At 35.8% G+C, this 27,750-nt stretch overlaps 1 protein-coding gene and 1 long non-coding RNA gene across 12 annotated transcripts in view; both read right to left on the bottom strand.

The window, feature by feature from the left end:
* The window catches only part of WDPCP (WD repeat containing planar cell polarity effector), a 506,774-nt gene that overhangs the window by 39,500 nt on the left and 439,524 nt on the right, over nt 1–27,750 (bottom strand). For 9 of the 11 annotated variants that reach the window (XM_082746657.1, XM_082746660.1, XM_082746658.1 and 6 more), the window contains one exon: nt 3,124–3,152. The exons of the other annotated variants lie outside the window; for them this stretch is intronic. In XM_082746657.1, the coding sequence (XP_082602783.1) occupies nt 3,124–3,152 (29 nt within the window). The remainder of the gene's footprint in view (nt 1–3,123; nt 3,153–27,750) is intronic. 11 annotated transcript variants of the gene reach the window in all.
* Nucleotides 1–27,750, bottom strand: part of LOC309872503 — an 857,896-nt gene that overhangs the window by 404,440 nt on the left and 425,706 nt on the right. The window lies entirely within an intron of this gene.

Here is a 27,750-nt window from a genome sequence, read left to right as displayed (position 1 = left end):
ATAGATGAAATTGCTCATGCTAAACTCAACATCAGCAAGGCAGAACTTAACTAAGTTTCTATGTGTGGCCCTCCCAGAAAAAGAAGGCGTATGTCAACTAGTTAGTGCTTGTCTATTTCGCACAAGTTACCAAACCCTGCTCCAAAACTTCCCTTTGCTCCATATAAGGAAACTAATCCAGTTAGCAAATGCCCGGTATAACTTCCTTGTTCCTGCTCACTTAGTGCTGTAAATATCTCTTGCCTTGGGGCAGCTGGGGTGGCTCAGTCAGTTCTACTCAATTTCAGTTCAGGCTGTGATCTCATGGGTCCTGGGATTGAGACCCAAGTCCTGCTCCACACTCACAGGAGAGTCTGTTTGAACATTCTCTCCCTCTGCCTCTCTTTCTGTTCATACTCTCTCTCTCTCTGAAATAAATGAATTAAAAAAAAAAATCTCTTCCCTTTACAGTTTTTTGGATTTCCATTCCTTTTTGTTTTTTTAAAAAATACTTTATTTATTTATTTATTCAGAGAAAGAGAGAGAGGCAGAGGGAGAAGCAGGCTCCCTGTGGAGCAGGGGGTCAATGAGGGTCAATCTCAGGACCCCGAGATCAGGACCTGAGTGGAAGGCATACACTTAACAGACTGAGCACCCAGGTGCTCCTGGACTTCCTTTCTAACTACCAGACTGGATGCTGCCTGATCCATGAATCATTTGAATAAAAGCTTCCTATGTTAGTAAATTGTCTGTGGAAAATTTTCATTTAACAGATATTATCTAGTCAAAGAGATATTTATTTGTTCATTTGTATCTAACGGTATTTACAGAATTCCATACCTGCTGCTAATAAGATGGTGAGCAAAAGGGACACAAATATTGCCTTTAAGAATCTTACGGCGTGGTGGGAGAAACAGTTAACCAGAAGGTATAATAAAAAGTCACATTTATTGTGGTAGAAGCACAGGATGCTATGGTACTTCACAGAGAAGGGACAATTTTTTTTTTTAAGATTTTATTTATTTATTTGACAGAGAGAAAGATTACAAGTAGGCAGAGAGGCAGGCAGAGAGAGAGGGGGAAGCAGGCTCCCTGCTGAGCAGAGAGCCTGATGCGGGGCTCGATCCCAGGACCCTGAGATCATGACCTGAGCTGAACGCAGAGGCTTAACCCACTGAGTCACCCAGGCGCCCCACAGAGGGGACAATTAACAGTATGGCAATACCTCCGCAGGAACAGGATATATCAGTCTGAAACTCGGAGTTTTAGCAATTATGTCTCTCTGCTACTGATTCCTGAGAGTTGATAAAAACGTCAAGGGATAATATTATAGAACTGTTAAAGAAGAAAAGGCTAAAAGCAAGTAAAAAGCCATAGAAGGAGACAGAAATGAAATAGCAAGGTAAGAGAACTGAGTTTAACGGAAGCTGAATGTTTCAAGATGAAGAGAACAGTCTGTAGTGTTAGTATAGAAAGTGCTGATGAGCTAAACAGTAATAATTGGTTTGGCAATTTGGAGGTCATTGGTGACTAGGTGGAAGCAGTTTCAGGTAAGTGATATTTAGTTAAAAGAGAAAATGTTAGTATACTTAAGGGCTAAGATTTTTTGCATAAAGCTAAAGAGCTGCAAGACAAAACACAAAGCAATGAATTAAACTTTTTATCTTAATTTTAAGTTGGAAATAACTGTTACATATTTTTAAAAAAAGTTTTATTTGTATTCACTGAAAAAGCCTAAAAGCTATAAAATCCTAGAGAAAATAAAAATGGAGAAATAGTAGGTTCTACATTTAAAGCAGGGAATGTATGAGTCTGGGACATCTTGCATCATAAAAGTAAAGCAGCTGCCAAAGACTAATTGATCCATAGCAAAAGGACAAAGGAGCCAAGATGAAGGGAGACAATTGGCACATCAAAACTGATAATGACTACAGGGGATTCAAACATATCAAGCACCTAAAAATCCATGTGTTCTTAGATTTTAATCTCTCTCTTTCTCTCTTTTATTGGGTGTGTGGAGGTTGTTGGGCCATCAACTCATTACTCTAAACCTGGGGTCAGAAAAACTATGGCCTATGGCCCAGGGCTCCAACCTAGTCCACTCACTATTGTAAGGCTGTGAGCTGGGAAGAGTTTCATAATGAATCAGTTACCATGGTAATCCACTGTAAACTTATGTAAACTGTAAATTATGAGTTCTTCTCTGACTTACACCTAACCTTTTTGAAATTGGTTTAACAGTCTTCAAAATGAACTTAGATATGTTAATGGCAGAATATGGAGAGGGACTCCACATGCATTACTTATAAAAATTATACATAAAAATAATAAAAATGAATTGGATACCCTTGTCATTATTATAAACCTTTTATTTTTAAACATAATTTTGGTGAAATCTTGGCATTTGCAACTATGTGGATGGAGCTAAAGTGTATTATGCTAAATGAAATAAGTCAGAGAAAGACAAATACCATATGATCTCACTCATATGTGAAATTTAAGGCAGAAAACAGATGAACATAAGGGAAGGGGGAAAAGAGAAAAAGGATAGAGGGAAACAAGCCATAAGAAACTCTTAATGATAGAGAACAATCTGAGGTTGATGGAGGGAGGTGGTGCGGGGCGGGGATGGGCTAGAAGGGTGATGGGGGATTAAAGAAGGCACTTGTGATGAGCACTGAGTGTTCTATGTAAGTGATAAAACACTGAATTCTACTCCAGAAACCAGTATTGCACTGTATGTTAACTAAGTAAAATTTAAATAAAAAATAAACTTAATTTTGGATAGTTTCAAACATAATAGAGAAAATGGTGTATGTAAACTGCTATTTTACCCATCACCCACCTTCATCAATTATCAACTCATGGTAACTTTAATTCATGTATATCCCTCCTCCTTTCTCCTCACTGGATTATTATAATTTCATTTCTACACATTCCATTATGTACTGTTTTCTTTTACAGAAACAACTTTTAATATATAACCTTGAAATACTGAAAACTTGAATAGTTATTTAGAAAAATGTTTTCCAGTTAATGTATACCAGTAGGCATCTTATTCTGAGTTCAAAATAATCATGTATACTATGCTTTTCTTTTGGAATTTAATTGTCTAATGATAAATGTTAAGAGGAAGTGTTTTACCTGTTCTATGCCGTCTTCTTTCTTTTCTCCTTTTAAAAATAAAATATCACAACATTAATTATCTTAAATCTAATAAGGGCCTGTAATGAAAATTGTTAACAGAACCTTTTACTATAGCCCTAGTAGAAAGAGAAATGTTTTAAAATAATCCTAATTTAAACCAGGTTGAAATACTGAAAACTCAAGAGATAGCAACAGCCAAACCCAAAAAGTATGAAAGTATTCCAGTGATTGTCATACATACCTTTAGGGCTAATATCTTAACTGAAGTCAAATGAGTAAACTATGTCTATGTTTTTCCTTCTGTTCTTAAAATGATACCTTAAAACGTGGATGGCAAGTAAGTTTCATGTAAGTGCCAATTCTAGTTGATAAGTCGTGGTTACCTAGAGAATTGTGTTGAGAACGTTTATAAGGCCTCCCCCCCCCTTCTCAGTGGAAAAGAATACGGTATTTGTGGGTTATTTGCTCTCATAACAACAATATACCTGTTGGCCCTGGTTTAGAATATCAAATGATGCTTTTAAAAGAGAAATCTTTGCTTACATTTATATGCCATTAGGCTGAAGAGAAAAGCTATGTGATAGTGCTACAATTTAATTTCTTTTTATTGATACATATTATATAGACATTAATTTACATATTCTCATCCTTGAAACAAGTAATTGTGTATAATTGGTGGGTATTTATAAGTATCAGTTATGCGTTTCTCTTATAGCTTAGTGCATGCATGCATATACCACTCATTTGGCACTATGCTTATGTTAACTTATTATTTATTTATTTAGTCTACCTTCCCAGTAAATTATATTTTCTAAAGCTTACCAGCAGCATTTTACTGTATTCCTCCCTGTAGTCTTAGCACCAAGAAATGCTTTGATGACAGTTGTATTTCTATAAAAATACACATTACTGTCTGTCATTAACTCAGAATTACTTATTATTTTGGGATATTTTTGTATAGACCAGGATGTTTTGTTTAGTTATATAGTTCAGAAATCGTGTAACACTTCTAATATGATATTTCCATATCATGCTGTGAAATCTGGATTGTAATGCTTTCATAGGACATCTGAATTTTTTTTAAGTTTTTTTTTTTTTAATTTTATACATTTGTCAGTGAGCGAGAGATCACAAGTAGACAGGCAGAAAGAGAGGGGGAAGCAGGCAAAGAGCCCGATGTGGGGCTCCATCCCAGGACCCTGAGATCATGACCTGAGCCGAAGGCAGAGGCCCAATCCACTGAGCCACCCAGGCGCCCCTGAATTTTTTTTAGAACAGTAGATGGCTCTTGCCTTTAAGTAGATAAAAATATAAATCCTACAGTAAGATCGTTACTCTCTTGAAGATCTTAAGGGATGTAAAGTTAAGTCTCTCTCACAAAGTTGTTCAACAGTCTCTCTTCCCAGTAGTCAATAAATTATAATTTTTTTAAAAAGATTTTATTTATTCATTTGACAGACAGAGATCACACGTAGGCAGAGAGGCACGTAGAGAGAGAGGAGGAAGCAGGCTCCCTGCTGAGCAGAGAGCCCGATGAGGGGCTTGATCCCAGGACCTTGGGATCATGACCTGAGCCGAAAGCAGAGGCTTTAACCCACTGAGCCACCCAGGCACCCCTCAAGAAATTATTCTTATGACTAAACAAAACTAAAGACAAAAAACAAACAAATAAAAACCCCTACCCTGCTTTTTAATTTTTTATTTTTAAAAAATCTTCCTTGGACTTTAAAAACAGCCCAGGGTACTTTCTGTAGTTTTAAATAGAAATTGTTATGTCTGTAATCTTGACATTTTTTGAGCTAAAAAACTTTATAAAACTTTTAAAAATAGATACCAAGTTTCACGGTATTAGTCATTATCAATCTTCCTTGAATCCATGCCAGTTTTTTTATGTAAAGGAAAATTAACCATGGCAGAAGGGTTAAGGTCTAAGATTTAGATTCTAGGACATCCAAAGAGATTGGTGTAATGAAGTGATTGCTTCTGACTCTGGTATGTTAGTCTTTTAAATATATATCACTGCTGTTTATTTTTCTCATAAAAACCAGTGGTTACTGCTTCATTTAGTTTCTTGTCAACTGTTACAGTCCCCATCTCTTAACTCTATTTGTCTTAGTCACAATAAGGGGTCCCATTAGGTAAAGGGCCAGATAATAAATATTTTAGGCTTTGCAGGCCAAGAAGCAAAACTGAAGATACTATGTAAGTATTTATAGATCAAGAGAGAAAAGTTCTCTAAGTTTTTATTAATAAAATTTAAAATATAATTGAGTATTCTGTGTGATACACATCTAATGGGAATGTGGAGATAGCATTTAATTTGAGGTTCAATTTAATTGAAGTTAGTTTTCTGTTATCAAACTCAACTGCAAATGTTCTGTTAATGTTGATCTCTGTTGATATTTTGTGTATTTCACCTTTGAAAATGTCCTTTCAAACAGGTAGGTGCTACCAGAAACTGCACCAGTCTATCAACAGCATCATATTTTATAGAATTCTGTTAGATTCTTCTCTTGATATTTGCCTTTTAGCATGTCATTACATTGCAGATTAATCATTTCCAATTGCTGTTTCTGGGAAGCTCCTCAACTGCACAGTTGATGGATTTTGAAATAGGAATATATACTTGGCATTTGTATTTAGGTCTGAAAAATGCTGCTGGAATTAGGGAGGCCAGTTGTTCTGATATTCCAGGACTGAGTGGTTTTTGAGGATTTGGGACTCGAAGTGCTAAAACTGGGACAGTTGTTTACTCTTATAGAACTTAGTTTGCGATCAGAAAATATATCTATTTCAGATTTATGTGGAAATACAGATCTCAGTTCTTTCATTAATTCTTGACAACCCAACTTGACATTACTTTGTAATTCAAACAACATTAATAGCTTTACTTCATTTAGTAAAAATTTCATATATAGTAACTGTTTGCCTTGTAATTTTAGTTTTAATTCATCAAGGAACATGATCAAATTTGAAACAAGAGCTGATTTCAAAAGGCTATTCAATTTGATAATAGTAGTCAGTGGTGGTTCTCATTCAGAAAAATTTCAGTCTCAGCATAGAGCTAAAAAGAAAAAAAAGTCACTGCTTTTACCACAGCTTAAGTTTTTGAACTTCTGGATAGAAGGGCAAGTCAGGATATTCATCTTCTATTTTTGACAAAAATTCACAAAACTGAAAGTTGTGAAACTCACAGGAGTGAATGAAGTTCACCTTTGACATTTTTGGTTCAGTAACATATGACATATTTACATATTTTCTGCAAGTTAACGGTTGAGTAAATATTTAAACATTTAAAATTTTAAAATTAATTTTATTTTAAATAATAGATTTAAACACCTTAACTTTTTTTTATAAAACACCTTTTTACAAGGTTATAAATTGTCTTTTTCCCCCTTCCATATATATTATCATAATCAGTTATAGCACATCTTAGCAGATTCCACTTTAGGTTGTACTGGAGTTTTCTCAACTTTGAAAATATTCTTGCCTGAAGTTGTTTTACACAGACTGTTCATAGAGACTAACTCTTCAGTTACTTCAAACTTTGCACTGACTCCTCAAATTAAGAAAAAAAAAAAAAAAGCAGTTGAATAGTGTACATTTGTTGACCACAGAAGACCACTTGAAATCATCTTCTTTTCTCAACTTTTTGAGCAAATGTACTTGCCCAATGGCCAAAAGTCTTAAGTTTATTTTCTCTGGACACATCTTTTCATCTTCTGCAGTCAAACATGATTTCATTAACTCATCAGTGAATGGCTTTCCTTGCTTGACTAACAAATGAGCTACTGAGAAACTTAGTTTGGTCATACCTCATGTTTATTTTCTGTTAGTGAAGAAATTCTCCTATGATGAGACACTTCTTTGTAAATTTTCTACTTTTTCTCACTGTTGCTTGCCTGTGGGCAGGGGATACTATGATGAGTCCTTTGGTGTTACTATATTGGATTCTTTTGAGCATAGCTATTTTATCATTACATTATAAACACAGTGCTTTACTTTTAACTCAGTAACAAAAGCCACATTCTACTGTGCTTCAAAAGTATGACATTTTGAGTTCTATTTTCTTTCCTTATTTTGATAATATGAGTATGCACTGTGGTATGGCAATGTGTGTGGCACTTGAAACTCTGTGCATTTATAGCCATGGTTACTACAATTGGCAGCGTGCTAAATAGCCAGGTAAAGTGCTACTCAGTTCTGTCATTGTAGCATGAAAACAGCCATAAACAATATGGAAAAGAATGAGCATGGCTGTGCTCCAATAAAACTTTATTTGTAGACATTGAAATTGAATTTCATATAATTTTCATGTGTCACAAAATTTTGACTTTTTCCAAAGTTCTTTTTACTTTTCCCAAACCATTTAAAATATAAAAACCATTCTAGTTGTGGGCCCTACAAAAACAAGTGACATAGGGGCTGAACTTTGTGGAACTTTAGATAGACTTTTTTCACACTACAGTACTATTATATTTTATAGACCTTACATTTATTTCTATCAATTTTACATTTTTCATGTCATTTTAAAATTTATTTCTATTTAAATAAAAGAGACTAAGTGATAGGTATTCTTTAAATGGAGGATAACTAATTTTAGCATGGCACCTAAAATACTTAGAAGAATTCCTGGCACATTGTAAATGCTCAATGATTGTTTGCTTTACTATTTTGATATTCTTATTGAGATTGGCCTCTGATAGTGGTAGAGAGGTGTTTAAGATTAAAAAAAAAAAAGGCAGAAAGAAAGAATAGATGCTTTCTACGCACACGCATACATGCCCCCCCTCACCTACACACACTTTCCAGCTTATTTTGGAATACAGGACACAATCATGAGCCTTCTAAAATTGGGGTATGAAGATTATAACTTAACTATGTAGTCTGTGATAGAAATAAACTAAATTGATAGGATGAGAATTGCTTTCCAGAAAAGCCTTGCTGGTTGTATCCTGGTCTTATTAGTTCTATAGGAAAGATGCTAAATTACTGGATAATTTCTTTCAGTACCGGATCAAGAAAATTGTATTAATCTGACCCCTGATGATGCTTTTTAAAAACAGAAACACTGTGATCATTAGCCATTATTGTAAATCCTTCACAGTGCATATCCATTAAGTCTGATTTGAACACATCCAACGTTTCTTATTATTTTATCACAGATTTACTATATGAGCTTCTTCCCTAAGTTTAGTGGGGCATTATTCTTAGACAAATATTACTCAAAGTATAGGATAAAGACTAATAACTGATCTGTAAACTATTTATTACTGGCCTGTTAACTTTATTATTTGTGATAGAAAAAAAATTAGTAGAGGCAGTTATAAACTTTTATAAGTTTGACATGAAAGTTTGGATAAATTTTATGTATGTTTAATAATTTGGATATTTTTATTTTTAAAATTTAATACATTTAAAAAGCTGGTATTACTGGTGTAAAACATTAGTTTTAGGTGTACAACAAAATGATTTGCTATATTGTGGAATGGTCACCACAGTATATCTAGTGAATATCTAATATACCAGTTATAATTTTTTTTCTTGTGATGAGAACTTTTAATATGTACTCTCTTAACACCTTTCAGAAATACAGTATAGTATTATTGACTACAGTCATCATGCTGTACATTGTATCCTTATGACTTATTTTTTTTTACAAGATTTTATTTATTTATTTGACAGTCAGAGATCACAAGTAGGTAAAGAGACAGGCAGAAAAAGAGGGGGAAGCAGGCTCCCTGCTGAGCAGAGAGCCTGATGGGATGCGGGGCTGGGTCCCAGGACCCTGAGATTATGACCTGAGCTGAAGGCAGAGGCTTAACCCATCGAGCCACCCAGGCGCCCCGCCCCTCCTTATGACTTATTTTATAAATGGAAGTTTCTTTAAAGAGTTTATTTATTTATTTGTCAGAGTGTGGTGGAGAGAGAGAGAGAGAGAACGCATAAGCAGTAGGAGTGGGAGAGGAAGAAGCAGGCTCCCTGAGGAGCAGGGAGCCTAATGTCAGGGAGCCTAATATAGGGCTTGATCCCGGGACCCTGGGATCATGACAAGAGCTGAAGGCAGATGCTTAACTGACTGAGTCACTCAGGCACCCCTAAATGGAATTTTCTACCTTTTGATCACTTTCACCCATTTCTCCCAACTCCCCCCCTGCCCCGCCCCTGGTCTCTGGTAAACAGTAATGTCTTTTCTGTCTATAGGAGTTTGAGTTTTTGAGTTTTTTGTTTTATAAGATTCCACATGAGTGAGATAATACAGTATCTGTCTGTCTCTGTCTGACTTATTTCACTTCTTATAGTGACCTCAGGATCCATCCATGTTATCACAAATGACAGCTTTCCTTGATTTTTATGGCTGAATAATATTCCCTTATGTATTTATGCCACATTTCGTTTTTCAGCCATTGATGGACACTTAGGTTGTCTCCATTTATTGGCTATTGTGAATGTTGCAATTAACATGAGTGCGCAGATACCTTTTCAAGTTAGTATTTTTATTTGCTTTGGCAGATACACAGAAGTCGAATTTCTGGTTCAAACAGTAGTTCTATTTTTAACTTTTTGAAGAATCTCCATCTTGTTTTCTATAGTATACATTCACACCAATAGTGCACAGGGTTCCCGTTCCTCCACATCTTTGCCAATCCTTATTATTTCTTGTCTTTTTGCTAATAATCATTCTTACAGGTGTGATGTGATTTCTCACTGAGGTTTTGATTAGCATTTTTTTAATGATTACTGATGTTGAGTACACTTTTGTGTACCTGTTGGATGTCTGTATATCATCTTTAGAAAAATGTCTACTTAGACCCTGTGTCCATTTTTAACTGGGTTGTTTGCTTGCTTTTGAATTGTTGAGCTCTTTATATATTTTGGATATTAACCCCTTATTAGATACATGATTTGTAAATATTTTCTTCTATTCAGGAGGTTGTCTTTTCATTTTGGTGATGGCAAAATGCAGAAACTTTTTAGTTTGATATAGTCCCACTTATTTATTTTTGTCTTTGTTGATTTTACTTTTAGTGTCAGATCCAAAAATTTGTCTCCAAGATAGAGGTCAAGGCTCTCATTGCCTGTATTTTCTCCCTCCCTCCCTCCCTCCCCCCTTCCCTCCCTCCTTCCTTCCGATATTATTATTTGAGACAGAGAGAAAGAGAGAGAGAACACAAGAAGGGGGAGTGGGAGAGGGAGAAGGAGAAGCAGGCTTCCCGCTGAGCAGGGAGCTGGATGCTGGGCTCAATCCCAGGACAGCTGGGATCATGACCTGAGCTGAAGGCAGGCACTTAACTGACTGAGTCACCCAAGTGCCCCATCATTGCCTGTATTTTGTTAAGGAGTTTTACAGTTTCAGGTTTTATGTTCAGGTCTTTAATCCATTTTAGGTTATTTTGTGCATGTAAGATAGTGGTCTAGTTTCGTTCTTTTGTATGTAGCTGTGACAGTTTTTCTGGCACCAATTATTGAGGAGACTGTCTTTTACTCTTTGTATATTTTTGTCTCCAGTGTTGTAAATTAATTGATCATATATGCTTAGGTTTAATTCTGGGCTCTCTGTTCTTTTCCATTGATCCGTGTGTCTGTTTTTTTATGCCAGTGCAATACTGTTTTGATTACTGTAGCTCTGTAATATAGCTTAAAATCAGGAAGTGTGATACCTCTAGCTTGGTTCTTCTTTTTTAAGACTGTTTTAGCTATTTGGGATCTTTTGTACTTCCACACAAATTTTAGGATTGTTTATTCTTTTTATGTGAAAAAAATGCCTTCAGAATTTTGAAAAGGATTGCATTAAATTGTAATTCCTTTGAATAGTATGGACATATTAACATTATTCTTCCAATATGATCATGGCTTATCTTTCAGTTTATTTATTTGTGTCACCTTCAATCTTTCATCAATGCCTTATGGTTTTCAGTGTGCATCTCTTTGACTTCCTCAGTTAAATTTATTCCTAGGTATTTTATATTTTAGATACAGTTGTAAATCAGATTGTTTTATTTCTTTTTTCTGATAGTTCAATATTAGTATATTGAAACACAATATGGATTGTATATGGATTTTGTAGCCTACAACTTTACTGAACTTGTTTGTTCTAACAGCTTTTTGGTGGAGTGTAGGTCTTCTATATCCTGTCATCTGCACAGAGTGACAGTTTGACTTTTTTCTTTTCAATTTGGATACCTTTTATTTATTTATTTATTTTTTTGCCTAAGTGCTCTGGCTAGGATTTCCAATTCTGTGTTGAATAAAATGAAAAGAATGGGCATTCTTGTCTTGTTCTTGATCTCAGAGGAAAAGCTTTTAGCTCTCACTATTGAGGATAATGTTAGCTATGGGCTCGTCATACATGGCCTTTATTATGTTGAGGTATGTTCCCTCTATAAGCCACTTTTTGAGATTTTTTTAAAAAATCATAAATGGATGTTGAATTTTGTCAGATGGATTTTCTATTTATATTGAGATGATCATTTGTTTTGTTCATTTTGTTAATGTGGGTATCACAATGATTGATTTACAAATGTTGAATCATCCCTTGCATCCTGGAATAAATTGCACTTGATCATGGTGAATGATCCTTTTAGTGTTATTATTGAATTTAGTTTGCAAATATTTTGTTGAAGTTTTTTGCATCTGTGTTCATCAGAGATATTGGCATCTGTAGTTTTCTTTTGTATGGTGTCATTGTCTACTTTTGGTATCAGGGTAATGCTGACTTCTTAAAATGAGTCTGCAAGTGTTCTCTGCTCTTTTTTTGAAAGCATTTCAGAAGAACTGGTATTCTTATTTAAATGTTGGTAGAATTCACCAGTGAAGTCATCTGGTCCTGGACTTTTTTTCTGGGGGAGATTTTTGATTAGAGATTCAATCTACTTACTTGTTATTGGCCTATTGAAGGTTTTCTGTATATTCATGATTTGTTTTGGTAGGCTGTATGTTTCTATGGCTTTGTCCATTTTTTCAGATTTTTTAATTTGTTGGGCTTTGATTATTCATTCTTTGTAAAGGTTTCTGTGATATCCACTGTAATGTCTCTTTCATTTCTGATTTTATTTTTCATTTCATTTATCTCTGCTCTCATTATTGCCTTTTTTTCCTTTTCACTAATCTTGGGTTTAGTTTGTTCTTCTAGTTCCTTGAGGTGAAAAGTTAGGTTGTTTATTTGAGATCTTGTTTCTTAATGAAGGCATTTATCATTTGGGGCCTTCTCTCTTAAGCTGTTTGTGCTGAGTCTCATAAGTTTTGGTATGTTGTATTTACATTTTCAAATTTCTCAAGATATTTTCTGCTTTTTCTTTTGGTTTCTTTTTTGACCCTGGTTGTTCAGCAGAATATTGTTTAATTTTCACATATTTATAAGTTTTCTACTTTTCATCTTATAATTGATTTTTAGTTTTCATACCACTGGGGTCAGAAAAAAATGTTTGATATGATTCAGTTCTCTTAAAAATTTTTTTTAAAGATTTTATTTATTTATTTGACAGAGAGAGATCACAAGTAGGCAGAGAGAGAGGAGGAAGCAGACTCCCTGCTGAGCAGAGAGCCCAATGCGGGACTTGATCCCAGGACCCTGAGATCATGACCTGAGCCGAAGGCAGCGGCTTAACCCACTGAGCCATCCAGGCACCCAGTTCTCTTAAAATTTTTAAGACTGTTTTGTGGTCTAACATAGGATTTTTCCTGGAGTATGTTCCATGTGCACTTAAGACTGTGTGTTGTTGCTTAGATAGAATGTTCTGTATGTGTGTGTTAGGTCCACCTACTCTAATGTGTTATTTAAGTACAATATTTTTTAAATAGATTCTCTGTCTGGGTGATCTAATTGATGAAAATGGGGAATTTAAGTCCTCTACTATTTTTTAATTGATGTCTATTTCTCCCCTCATGTCGATTAATGTTTACTTTATGTATTTAGATGGGTGAATAAATATTTACAAATATTATGCCCTCTTGTTTGATTCATTCTTTTATCACTATTTTATGACCTTCTTTGTCTCCTATTATAGTTCTTGGTCTTAAAGTGTATTTTGTCAGCTGTATATACACCTACCCTAGCTATTTTTTGGTTTTCATTTGCATGGAGTATATATTTTCCACTCTTTGCTTTCATTTTGCATGTCCTTACATTTGAATTGAGTCTCTTACCGCATATAGATGGATTTTGTATTATTATTCACTCAGCCACTGTATGTCTTTGTATTGGAGAGTTTAGTTCATTTTCATTTAAAGCTGTTATTGATGGCTATGTACTTATTGGAATTTTGTTAATTGTTTTCTGGCTGTTTTTAAGATTTCATCATTCCTTTCCATTTTTCTTGCTCTGTTCCTTTGTGATTCAAAGATTTTCTGTAGCAATATACTTAGAATCCTCTTATCTTTTGTGTATCTATAGGTTTTTGCTTTGTGATTACCATGAGGGTTACATAACACAACACATATATATTATTTCACACACATATATAAAAGTCTATCTTAAATTGATAGCTTAACTTCAGACACATTCTAAATCTTACTTTTTCCCCCTCTCACATTTTATGTTTTGACATCATAATTTACATGTTTCAGTTTTTCAGTATTCATTTACAAATTATTGTAGTTGTAGGTATTTTTATTACCTTTGTCTTCTAATCTTCATACTAGATTTGTAGTAATTAACCAACTTCCTTTACAATATAAGATTACTTTGAATTTTACTATGTATTTACCTTTACCAGTGAGATTTATACTTTTATACATTTTCCTATTACTAACAGTACCCTATGTTTCAGCAAAAAAAGTCCCTTTAACATTTCTTGTAAGACTGGTCTAGGGGCAATAATTCCTTTAGCTTTTGCTTATCTGGAAAACTTGTATTCCACACACCAAACCACATCACCCCCCAGTTCCCACCCCACCCCCCACCCAGCCAAATCTGAAGGATAGCTTTGCTAGGTAGAGTATTCTTGTTGGCAGTTTCCTTCTTTCAGTATTTTCAATATATTGTGCCCACTCCCTACTTGCATGCCAAGTTTCCACTCAACAATTTTGACTGTATTGGGCTTTCATTTATGTATAACGAATTGTTTTTTCCTTGCTGCTTTTAAGATTCTCTCCTTGTCTTGATAACAAATATTGTTAAAATGTCCATACTACCCAAGGCAGTCTGCAGGTTTAATGTAATCCCTACCAAGATACCAACAGCACTTTTCAAAGAACTAGGATAAATGATCCCCCAATTTTTTGAAACCACAAAAGCCATCAGTAGCCAAAGCAATCTTGAAAAAGAAAAACAGAAACTGGAGGTATTACAATCCCAGATTTCAAGTTATATTACAAAGCTGTAGGAATCGAAACAGTATGGTACTGGCACAAAAACAGACACGTAGATCAATGGAACAGAATAGAAAACCCAGAAATAAACCTGCAGCTTTGGCCAATTAATCCTTGACAAAGGTGACAGGATATGCAATGGAGAAAAGACAGTCTTTTCAACAAATGGTATTGGGGAAACTGGACAGCAACCTGCAAAAAAATGGAACTGGACCACTTTTTTATACCATACACAAAAATATACTCAAAATGGGAGACCTGAAACCATAAAAATCCTATAAGGGGAGAGCACAGGCCATAAAATCTCTGACTTTGGCCATAGCAGTATCTTTCTAGACATGTCTCCTGAGGCAAGGGCAATAAAAGCAAAAATAAACTGTTTGGATTGTATCAAAATAAAAAGCTTCCACACAGCAAAGGAAACAACCAACCAAACTATAAAAGACAACCTACTGAGTGGGAGAAGATATTTGCAAATGACATATCTGAAAAAGGGTTAATAACCAAAATACATAAAGAACTGATACAACCAACACCAAAAAACAACTCAGATAAAAAATGGGCAGAAGATTTGAACAGACATTTCTCTAAAGAAGACATACTGATGGCCAACAGACATGAAAAGATGCTAAACATCACTCATCTTAAGGGATATGCAAATCAAAACCATAATGAGATATCACCTCACTCCTGTCAGAATGGCTAAAATAAAAAATACAAGAAACAACAGTGTTGGTGAGGATGTGAAAAAAAAGGAACTCTTTTGCACTATTGGTGCAGCCTTTGTGGAAAACAGTATGGAGTTTCCTGAAAAATTAAAAACAAAACTACCATATAATCCAGTAATTCCCTACCAGGTTATTTACCCCCCAAATAAAAAAAAAATACTAATTCAAGATGGTAGATGTACCCCATGTTTATTGCAGCATTATTTATAATAGCCAAATTATGGAAGCAGCCAAGTGTCCATCAACTGATGAATGGATAAGGAAGATGAAGTGTGTGTGTGTGTGTGTGTGTGTGTGTGTAATGGGATATTACTTAGCCATAAAAAGAATGAAATTTTTACAACATGGTTGGAAATAGAGGGTATAACGCTAAGTGAAATAAGTCAGAGAAAGAGAAATACTATATGATTTCATTCATATGTAGAATTGAAGAAATTAATGAAAAAAAAAAAAAAGACAAACCAGGGCGCCTGGGTGGCTCAGTGGTTAAGCCGCTGCCTTAGGCTCAGGTCATGATCTCAGGGTCCTGGGATCGAGTCCCGCATCGGGCTCTCTGCTCAGCAGGGAGCCTGCTTCCTCCTCTCTCTCTCTCTCTGCCTGCCTCTCTGCCTACTTGTGATTTCTCTCTGTCAAATAAATAAATAAATAAATCTTAAAAAAAAAAAAAAAAAAAAAGACAAACCAAAAACCAGACTTTAAACTATAGAGCACAAATTGATCATTACAGGGGGATGGGTGAAATAGATGGAGGAAATTAATAGTACACTTATCTTGATGAGCACTGAGTAGTGTACAGAATTGTTGAATCACTATATTGTATACCTGAAACCAATATAACACTGTATGTTAACTAGCTGGAGTTAAAAACAGAACAAAACCACATAGATGTGAGGCTGAACCAATTGCCAGAAAAAAAATTCTTTCCTTGTCTTTAACTTTAGAGAATTTAAGTAAAAGTGCTTTGGAGTGGGTCTCCAAGGGTAGGGACGTTTAGCTTTTATCTCTTCATGTAAGTTTTCTACCCCTTTCTTTCTGGCTTTTCTCATTCTGGGGCATGTATAATATGAATGTTGGTTCACTTAATATTCTCCTATAAGCCCCTTAAGTTTTCTTGTCTCTCTCTCTTTTTTCTTTTTGCTGTTCTGATTTGATGAGTTCTGTTGACCTGTCTTTGAGTTTGCTAATCCTTTCTTATTCATATAGTCTGCTGCTGAATTCCTCTATTGTATTTTTCAGTTCTGTTATCGTATTTATCATCTCTGTGACTTCTCTTGGGCACGTTCTTATATTTTCTCTTTGTTAAAATTTTTAACTTTGTTCATGCATTTTTCTCCCAAGATTGGTAAGCATTACCTTTGTGACTGTTATTTTGAACTCCGAATCAGGCAAATCATTTATGTTTCATTAAAATCTTTTTTCTGAGGTTTGATCTTGTTCTTTCATTTGGAACATAGTCCTCTCTTTCTTCCATTTCCTTGTGTTAGTTTCTATGCATTAGATAAAACAGCTATTTCTACCTGTCTTGAAGCAGCAGCCTTATATAGGAATGGTCTTCATCTCAACCCATCTCTCAAACCTTTGTGCCTGTCCAAGTAGCCTACTTCATTCTTTTTTTTTTTTTTTTAAAGATTTTATTTATTTGACAGAGAGACGGCAAGAGAGGGAACTCAAGCACGGGGAGTGGGAGAGGGAGAAGCAGACTCCCTGAGCAGAGCCTGATGTGGGGCTCAATTCCAGGATCCTGAGATCATGACCTGAGCTGAAGGCAGGGGCTTAACCCACTGAGCCACCCAGGTGCCCCAGCCTACTTCATTCTTTATGGCTATGAGTAGTTGAGGGTTTGCCAAGACCTGTCAGTATCCCAAAGGAAAAGATCTTGGTTCAGATTCAGATTGGAAGCCAGATCCTCAGGCAGCAGCTTTAAAGTATGCAAACAGATCTCTTTGAGGGGAAGATGGGAATGTTTTTGTCTCTCTACACTGAATCCTGAGGTGGTAGCCTATGAATGCAGGTCCCACTGGCCAACAGAATCAGGATATCAAGGGTTTTGTCCTCTGGGCAGCAGACAGAAGTTGGGGCACTAGCCATGGAGACAAGCTCCTTTCTCAGAAACACCAGCAACCTGGTGTGAGGCGGAGGGAGAGCAGGAAGATAGTGCCCACCCTCTGAGATGTTTGTGGAGAGGACAGAATTGATTCTTAGATGTGTATTTAATTAAAAGCCTGCCCCCAGAGTACAGCCAAGAAGATACACCAATAGACCTCTCATAGAAAGACTAGGCATTTTAGTTTGCTGCTTCTCTGTTTTTCATTGGGGGTAGCTGGTTAAGAACTCATTCTCCATTTGTTGTAGTCATTTTGGATATAAGCCTTGGTAGGTGATCAAAGGGTAACCCCTGGATGGCAGCTACAAAAACTGGGATGCCAAACAAATGCATGGTTTCCTTCTAGGAGGCATTGGTAACCTGAAATGAGGCAAAAGAACACAGTCTCCATCTTTGGAGATTATTTCAATAGATCCTTAGATGTGTGTTTAATTAGAAGCCTGCCCTTCAGGTTGAAGCTTTATGATAAGCAAATATTTACCAGAAAGACTGGATGATTTTTTAGTCAGCATCTTTGTGCTAGGCCCGTTTAAGAACTCTTTCTCCATTTGCTTCAGTGCTGTGGTTTCATGGATGCAAGCCCAATTTGCTGTCAAAGCTATGTGTTTAGGACCTCATGTCTCAAGTGTAGGTCATTGTCATCCTTGTCTTCTTTTTACATTTTGCATTGTATTTACTTTTTGCTACTTGGTTAGTTACTGGTTTACAGAAAGATATGCATTCTAGAATAAAATGATTTTTTTGGCACTTTGTATACTGCTTATATCCACCTGACATTTAGCCAGTAAGACCCTTTAATATCATCATCTTAAATCTACCTTCTGGAAGAAGCAGTAAAGTACATAATTATGCAGTATTATGTATTAGTTTATGTTGATCTCTGTGTCAGACCCTGTATAAAGATAGGTATGATCCAGTGGGATTTACTTAACATTCTTGAGCCACGGTGTTCTCCTCCATATAATGGCAATAATTATTTAGAACACTCAGCATTAGAATGAGGAGTTAGGAAGAATTTCTTGTGAGCCACAAATTGCTATATAAATGTTAGATTGATGGCATTTTTCTTTCCTATCTTACTTTCACTTCATTTAACAAACCCCTGTCTTATTTTTTTAAGAAGCCAAAGTCCTGAAGACTTTTTTTTTTTTTTAAGATTTTATTTATTTACCTGACAGAGAGAGATCACAAGTAGACGGAGAGGCAGGCAGAGAGAGAGAGAGAGGGTAGCAGGCCCCCTGCTGAGCAGAGAGCCCGATGCGGGACTTGATCCCAGGACCCTGAGATCATGACCTGAGCCGAAGGCAGCGGCTTAATCCACTGAGCCACCCAGGGGCCCTCTGAAGACTTTTTTTTAATTGAAGTATGATTTACTTACACTATTCTAGTAGTTCCAGGTATATGTGGTAGTGATTTGATATTTATATATATTATGAAATTATCCCTATGGTAAGTCTAGGTATCTGTCACTATACAAAGCTATGACAATATTATTGACTATATTCCTTATGCTGTATATTATATCTCCATGACTTATGTATTTTATAACTGGAAGTTTGTACCCCTTAATCCCCTTCACCTATTTTGCCTGTATCCCAAACCCATCCCACTCTAGTAACCATCAGTTTGTTTCCTATATTTATGAGTCTTTTGTTTTTTAGATTCCACATATAAGTGTCTTATGGTATTTGTATTTCTGTTTCACTTATTCCATCCACATTGTCACAAATGGCAAAATTTGATTCTTTTTTGGTGGTTGAGTTATATTCCATTGTGTGTGTGTGTGTGTGTGCCTGTGTGTGTTTCTGTCTCACCCATTTGACAGGTATGGGGGTGATTCTTCATTGTAGTTTGATTACATTTCCCTGATGATTAATGATATTAAGCACATCTTCATGTCTTTTTTGGAAAAATGTCTAGGTCCACTGCCCATTTTTTACTTGGGTCATTTGTCAGATGCATGTCTTAAAAGTTGGGGTATCACATGTGGGGTTCAGACACTCTGCTTTTCAGGGAGAAGTTTGGAATTGTAAGCCTCCTGGTTGTGGGTTGCCAAACTCTAGGGGTGGAGATTGTGGTGAGATTGTGGTAAGTTACTTAAGTGTGGCAGTTCACTTATAGTAAGACACAAAGAGAAGACCTGATATGTCATATAGTTACCTCTTCAGAACTGGTTGTTTAAAAAATTCTTTTTAACTTACCTGAATACATTTCCAAAATAGTTATTAGCTATGACTAAGATATAAGAGGGCAGAAGAAGATTCAGTGGGCTAGAGAATAAGGAAATCAAAGATAAGAGTATTTCAAGGAAGGAATAGTCAATAATATAGAATGCTGCCAGTGGTCTAGTGGAGGAGCTCTGGAGAAAAAGCATCAGAATTTGTCAGTAGGAAATGATTAATCATTTTCAAGCTGAATATTTTTAGAAGCGCTGGGTAGAAGGTGTCATACACATATTGTCTTGCTTGATGAAGAAATAGTTAAAATGTGTAGTAGTAAATAAGTTTGGATAGAGATGATATGGACAGATTTTATAAGGTCTAAATGGCTTAAGGTCACTCTAGGGTAAGTTTGGAGAATGCCTCAAAGCCTTCTACCAGAGTTTTTGCCCATGAATACATTATAGGCAGGGATTATGACTTTTACCTCTATTTCCAAAGCACAACATAGTTTCTGTTACATAGCAGGCATTTAATAAATGTTTGTTGAATGTCAGATAAAAGAATGTAAAAAGTCATATTAAAATCTTTTATCATAAACTCTCTCAAATTTAATTTTTTTTGTTCTTACCATGAGTATTTTCACACAGGTCTACTACCAAATTATTATAATAAGCTTGCTAGGTAGGTTTTCCTTCTGTCATTTCTCATTTGAGCCAACTTGGGATGAGGCTGTCAGATTTATGTTTTTATACCATGCTTTTGATTGTATCACTCTCATGCTTGACAACTTTATTATTTTTTTTTCCTGTTTGACAACTTTAAAAGCCATATAAATACTTACTGAAATAAATGTAAACTCTTTAGCCTCAAACCAAAGCCTATCCAATATCTGGACCATTACCTGGGTTTCAGTCCTTATCTTCCACTGTTCCTTTACATCTTGGCATCATTAAGTTTAGAAAACATATAAAGCTATAATCTGCTAGCAAAATACAATGATTGTCATTATCAAAATGACAGAATCCCACAACCAAATATTGATTGTTCCAAAATAAGTCAAGTTCTTCGATTACATTTCTTTAGTACAATGAAGGAAACTATATTAACCAGAGTGATACAAAAAAGTTATAGATGTTTAAATGTATACAACATGATGGTTTTGGAGATAAGCAAACACCTGTGAAGCCATCATTCCTATAATTGCCATAAACTTACCCATTACTTTCAAAAGTTTCTGCCCATAGCTCCTTTGTTGTTTCTCCTTTTTTTCCCTTTGTGGTAAGAGCACTTAACATAAGATCTACTCTTTTAGCCAATTTTAAAGTATATAATACAATATTATTCATCATATATCCTATATTGTACAGTAAATCTCCAGAACTTCTTTTGCACAAATGAAATTTTGTACTTTTTGATCAACACTTTCCTGTTTCCTCCTCTCCCCAGACCCCTGGCAACCACCATTTCTACTCACTACTTCTGTGTGTTTGACTATTTTGTATTCCACATGTAAGTGAGATCATGTAAGATTTGTCTTTCTGTGTCTGGCTTATTTTACCTAGTATCCTGTCCTTCATGTTGTAGCAAATAGCCGGATTTCCTTAAGACTGAATAGTATTCCATTGTATACCAGGAGTTGTAGTTATTTATAAATTTTGAGTATAAAATCCTTATCTGATATTTGGTTTGCGAATATTTTCTCCCATTCTGCAGGTTGCCTTTTTATTTTGTAGAGGATTTCTTTTGCTGTGAAGAAGTCTTTTAGTTTGATCTAATCATACTTGTCTATTTTTCCTTTTGTTGCTTGTGTTTTTGTTGTCCTATCCAGGAAATCATTGTCTAGTCCAATGTCTGGTAGCTTTCTCCTAGATTTTCTTTGAAGACTTTATTGTTTAGGTTTTAAGCTTAGCACTTTAATCCATTTTGCAGTTGTTTTTTTTTTTTTAAGATTTTATTTATTTATTTGAGAGATCGACAACATGACCTGGGTGGAGGAAGGCAGAGAGAGAGCAAGAAGCACACTCCCTGCTGAACAGGGAGCCTGATGGGGATCAATCCCAGGACCCTGGTGTCGTGACCTGATCTGAAGGCAGACTCTTAACTGACTAAGCCACCCAGGTGCCTGAGTTGATTTTTTAAATATGGAGTGAGATAAGAGTCCAGTTTCCTTTGTTTACATGTGAATTTCTAATTTCTCCACCAGTGTGTATGGGAGACTGTCTTTCCCCCTGTATATACATGCCATCCTTATTGAAGACCAGTTGCTCTTTATACATAGACTTAGTTCTGGACTCTCTATTCTGTTTCGTTAGTTTGTATTTGCTTTTATGCCAGTACCATACTGTTTTGATTATAACTTTGTAATATGTTTTGAAATTGGAGAATGTGATACCTCCAGCTTTATTCTTCTTGATCAATATTGCTTTGGCTATTTGGGGTCTGTTGTAGTTCCAAATGAATTTTCTGTTTCTATTTCTGTAAAAAATGCCATTGGGATTTTTAAAAAAGATTTTATTTATTTATTTGAGAAAGAGACTGAGCACAAGCAGGGGTAGAGGCAAAGGAAGAGGGACAAGCAGACTCCCCCTGAGTGGGGACCCAGACTCGGGGCTGGATCCCAGGATCCCAGGGTCAGGACCTAAGCTGAAATTAGATGCTTAACTGACTGGAGTCAGCCAGGCACCCTGCCACTGGGTGGTAGAGATTGCATTGAATGTACAAACTGATTGGGAAGTATGGACTTTTTAACAATACTAAATCTTCTAGTCCACGAACATGTGATGTCCTTCTATTTATTTGTTTGTTTTATAATTGAAGAGTTTTATTCTTTATAATTTTTTTATTATGTCCGGTTAGCCACTATGTAGTACATCATTAGTTTTTGATGTAGTGTTCAGTGGTTCATTAGTTATATACAACACCTGGTGCTCATCACAACACATGCCCTCTTTAATACCCATCACCCTGTTACCCCCTCCTCCCAACCCCCTCCGCTCTGAAACCCTCAGTTTGTTTACTGGGATCCATAGCTTCTCATGATTCTTCTCTCTGATTTCTCCCCCTTCAGATTTCCCTCCCTTCCCTTAGGGTCCTCTGTGCTATTTTTTATGTTCCACATATGAGTGGAACCATACAGTAATTCTCTTTCTCTGCTTGACTTACTTCACTTAGCATAACCCCCTATAGTTCCATCCATGTTGCTGCATATGGTGGATATTTATCCTTTCTGATGGCTGAATACAATACAATATTCCATAGTAGATATGTACCACATCTTTATCCATTCATCTGTTGAAGGGCATCTTGGCTTCTTCCACAGTTTGGCTGTTGTGAACATTGCTGTTATGAACATTGGGGTACATGTGCCCCTTCTTTTCAGTACACCTCTTTCTTTGGGGTAAATACCTTTTAGTGCAATTGCTGGGTCATAGGGTAGCTCTATTTTTAATATCTTGAGGAACCTCCATACTGTTTTCCAGAGTGGCTGTACCAGCTTGCATTCCCACCAACAGTGTAGGAAGGTTCCCCTTTCTCCACATCCTTACCAACATTTGTTGTTTGCTGCTTTTTAAATTTTTTGCCATTTTAATGGCTATAAGGTGGTATCTCATTATGCTTTTGATTTGTATTTCCCTGGTGGCTAATTATGTTGAGCATTTTTTCATGTGTCTGTTAGCCATTTGTATGTCTTTTTTGGAGAAATGTCTGTTCATGTCTTCTGCCCATTTCTTGACTGGATTATTTGTTCTTTGGTTGTTGAGTTTGATAAGTTCTTTCTAGATCTTGGATACCAGCCCATGATCTTATATGTCATTTGCAAGTATCTTCTCCCATTCCATAGGTTGCCTTTTAGTTTTGTTGACTGTTTCCTTTGCTGTGCAGAAGCTTTTTATCTTGATGAAGTCCCAAAAGTTCATTTTTGCTTTTGTTTCACTTGCCTTTGGAGATGTGTCTTGAAAGAAGTTACTGTGGCCGATGTTGAAGAGGTTACTGGCTATGTTCTCCTTTAGGATTTGGTGGAGTCCTGTCTCACATTGAGGTCTTTCATCCATTTTGAGTTTATCTTTGTGTATATTGTAAGGGAACGGTCTAGTTTCATTCTTCTATATGTAGCTATATTATTTTCCCAGCACCATTTATTGAAGAGACTGTCTTTTTCCACTGGATATTTTTTCCTGATTTGTCAAAGATTAGTTGACCATAGATTTGAAGGTCCATTTCTGGAATCTCCATTCTGTTCCATTGGTCTGTGTGTCTTTTTTTGTGCCAATACCATGTTGTCTTGGTGATCACAGCTTTGTAATATAGCTTGAAGTCTGGCAATGTGATGCCCCCAGATTTTTCTTCTTCATCATTCCCTTGGTGATTCAGTGTCTTTTCTGGTTCCATACAAATTTTAGGATTGTTTGTTCCAGTTATTTGAAAATTGAAAAATGCCAATGGTATTTTTTTTAATTTTTAAAATTTTAAATTTTTTATAAACATATATTTTTATCCCCAGGGTTACAGGTCTATGAATCGCCAGGTTTACACACTTCACAGCACTCACCATAGCACATACCCTCCCCATAACCCCACCCCCCTTCTTCCAACCCCCCTCCCACCAGCAACCCTCAGTTTTTTTTTGTGAGATTAAGAGTCACTTATGGTTTGTCTCCCTCCCAATTCCATCTTATTTCATTCATTCTTCTCCTACCCCCTTAACCCCCCATGTTGCATCACCATGTCCTCATATCAGGGAGATCATATGATAGTTGTCTTTCTCCAATTGACTTATTTTGCTAAACGTGATAGCCTCTAGTTCCATCCACGTTGTTGCAAATGGCAAGATTTCATTTCTTTTGATGGCTGCATAGTATTCCATTGTATATATATACCACATCTTCTTTATCCATTCATCTGTTGATGGACATCTAGGTTCTTTCCCTAGTTTGGCTATTGTAGACATTGCTGCTATAAACATTCGGGTGCACGTGCCCCTTTGGATCACTATGTTTGTATCTTTAGGGTAAATACCCAGTAGTGCAATTGCTGGGTCATAGGGTATTTCTATTTTCAACATTTTGAGGAACCTCCATGCTGTTTTCCAGAGTGGCTGCACCAGCTTGCATTCCCACCAACAGTGTAGGAGGGTTCCCCTTTCTCCGCATCCTCGCCAGCATCTGTCATTTCCTGACTTGTTAATTTTAGCCATTCTGACTTGCCAATGGTATTTTAATAGGGATGGCATTGAAAATATATATTGTCCTGGACAGGATAGACATTTGTTTCTTTTCAAAGTTCTTTCTTCAGTGTTTTGTAGTTTTCAGTGTATTTTACCTCCTTGGTTAAATTTATACCCAAGTATTTAATTCTTTTTGATATTATTATCAGTGGAGCTGTTTTTTAAATTTCCTTTTGATAGGTGGTTATTATATAGAAATGCAGTTGATTTTTGTATGTTGATTTTTTATCCTTTGTCTTTATTGAATTCGTGTATTTTAACAGTGCTTTTTGTGGAGCCTTCAAAGTTTTCTACATTCAAGAATATGTTATCTGCAAACAGATAGTTTCACTTCTTCCCTTCCAGCTTGGGTGCCTTTATTTGTTTTGTTTTGTTTTGTTTTGAATTGTTTGGCCCCATACCTTCCATACTATGTTGAATTAGAGAGGGGAGAGGGGACATCCTTATTTCAGAAGTTAAATGGGATGCTTTTAGCTTTTCACTGTTGCGTACTGATTTTCACTGTGTCCTTTTGATAAATGGCCTTTATTGTGTTGAACTGTGTTTGTTTTCATATTCTTATTTACTGAGAGTTTTTTCTTTTTTTTTTCAGTCATTGGAAGGTGTTATGTTTTGTCAAATGCTTTTCCTGTGTACATTGAGATGATCATGTGAACTTTATCCTTTGTTATGTTACTGTGGTATGTCACATTCATTGATACTTATATGTTGAACCATCCTTGCATGGCAGGGATAAATCATACTTGGTTAATTAATGGTTCTTTTGATGTGTTGTCAAACTAAGTTTGATAGCATTTTGTTCTGAATTTTTGCAACTATGTTTGCCAGAAATACTGACCTATAGTTTTCTTTTTTTCTGATTATCTTTCTGGCTTTGGTATCAGGGGTGATGTTGGTCTCCTAGAATAGGTGTAATTGATCCCTCTTCTTTGATTTTTTTCAAAGCGTTTGAGAAAGATTGGTGTTAATTCTTTTAATGTTTGATAGAATTCTTCTGTGAATCCATCTGGTCCTGGGCTTTTCTTTATTGGGAAGTTTTTACTACTTCACTTTTCTTGTTATTGGTTTGTTCAGACTTTCTATTTCTTCTAGATTCATTCTTGGTGGGTAGCACATTTCCAGGAATTTTTCCATTTCCTGTAGGTTTTTCAAACCTACAATTATTAGTGTATAATTGTTAGTAATAGTCCTTTATGATGGTTTTTATATCTGTGAGATCAGCTGTATTGTCTCCTCTTTCATTTCTGTTACTATCTGAGTCTTCGCTCTTTATTTCTTAGTCTAGATAAGGGTTTGGTGACTTTATCTTTCCCCCAAAACAACTCATAATTTCATTGATTTTTAAAAATTGTCTTCCTTTTCCCTATTTATATTATTTCTTCATTTTGTTAACTTCATGATTAGCTCTTTTCTAGTTCCTTACAGTATAAAGTTATGTTGTTTGAGATTTTTTAAAAATAGAAAGTTTATGGCTAAAAACTTCCCCATTAGTACTGTTTTTGCTGTCTCCCATAAGTTTTGATATGTTGTGTGTTCATTTTTGTTTGTTTAGAGGTATTTTATTATTTCCCTTTCAATTTCTTATTTGACCCAGTAGTTGTTTGTTAATAATATTTTGAGTGTTTCTGAATTCTCATTTTCATTGTATTATTCATTTCTAATTTCATTCTATTCAGTATCAGAAAAGACATTTCAGATGATTCCAGTCTTTTTAAATTTGTTCAGACCTGTTTTGTGACCTAGCTTGTGATCTCTCCTGGAGAATGTCCCAGGTACATGTGAGAAGAATGTGTTTTCCGTTTTGGGGGGGAATGTTCTGTATGTCTTTAGTTTCCATTTGGTCTGTAGTGTTTTTCTGCTGTTTTCCTACTAAGTTTTTTGTGTGTGGATGATCTGTTATAAAGGCAGGGGATTAAAGTATACTACTATTGTATTATCTGTTTCTTTAGATCTGTAAATTTTGCCTTATATATTAATATATATTGATAGGTTTATATTTGATGTTGGGTGTCTATTTATAATTATTACATCTTCCTTGTAAACTGACCCATTTATCATTATAAAATGCTGACTTTATCTTTTCCAAAAACCAATTCTTTATTTGTCTTGTGATAGTTTCTGAATTAAAGCATATTTTGTCTACTATTTAGTGACTCCTGCTCTCTTTTGGTTACTGTTTGCATGGAATATCTTTATCCACCCTTTCACTTTCAGGCTATGTGTACCCTTGAATCTGAAGTGAGTCTGAGGGTCCCTGGCTGGCTCAGTTGGAGGAGCTTGCAACTTTTGATCTTGGAATCATGAGCTAGAGCCCCACATTGGGTGTACAGATTTCTTTTTTTCCTTCCTTCCACCTACCTTCCCTTCTTCCCTTCCTTTGATTTTATTTATTTATTTGAGAGAGAGAGAGAGAGAGAATGCAAGCAGTAGAAGTGAGAGAAGGAGAAGCAGGCTTTCCACTGAGCAGGGAGCCTGATGTGGGGCTTGATCCCAGGACCCTGGGATCATGACCAGAGCCAAAGGCAGATGCTTAATGACAGAGCCACCCAGGTGCCCCATAGAGATTTCTTAAATAAATAATAATAATAATTTTTTAAAAAAGAGTCCCTTGTAGACAACATAGAGTTGAGACTTTTTAAAAAAAATCCATTCAACCACTCTATCTTTTTTTTTAAAACATTTTTATTAATTTATTTAACTGAGAGCGAGAGATCACAAGTAGGCAGAGAGACAGACAGAGAGGGAAAAACAGGCTCCCTGCTGAGCAGAGTGCCCGCTGTGGGGCTCGATCCCAGTACTACAGGGATCATGACCTGAGCTGAAGGCAGAGGCTTATCCCACTGAGCCACCCAGGCACCCCCTTTTCTTGCTTCTTAAAGGAGTCCTGTATTGCTGTGTACTTCCCTCTTATGATTACTTGTGCTGCATCCCAAAGGTTTTGGACTGTTCTGATTTCATTTTCATTTGCTTCTATGTATTTTTGTATTTCTTCTTTAATTTCCTGCTTAACCCTTTCATTCTTTTTAGGATATTCTTTACCCTCCATGTATTTGTGGTCTTTCCAAATATTTTCTTGTGGTTGACTTCTAGTTTCAT

Source organism: Mustela nivalis (genome assembly GCF_964662115.1).
Source record: "Mustela nivalis genome assembly, chromosome: 8".
Lineage (NCBI taxonomy): Eukaryota > Metazoa > Chordata > Mammalia > Carnivora > Mustelidae > Mustela > Mustela nivalis.
The sequence above is the reverse complement of the archived record's forward strand: the minus strand, read 5'-3'. Positions and strand labels throughout refer to the sequence as shown.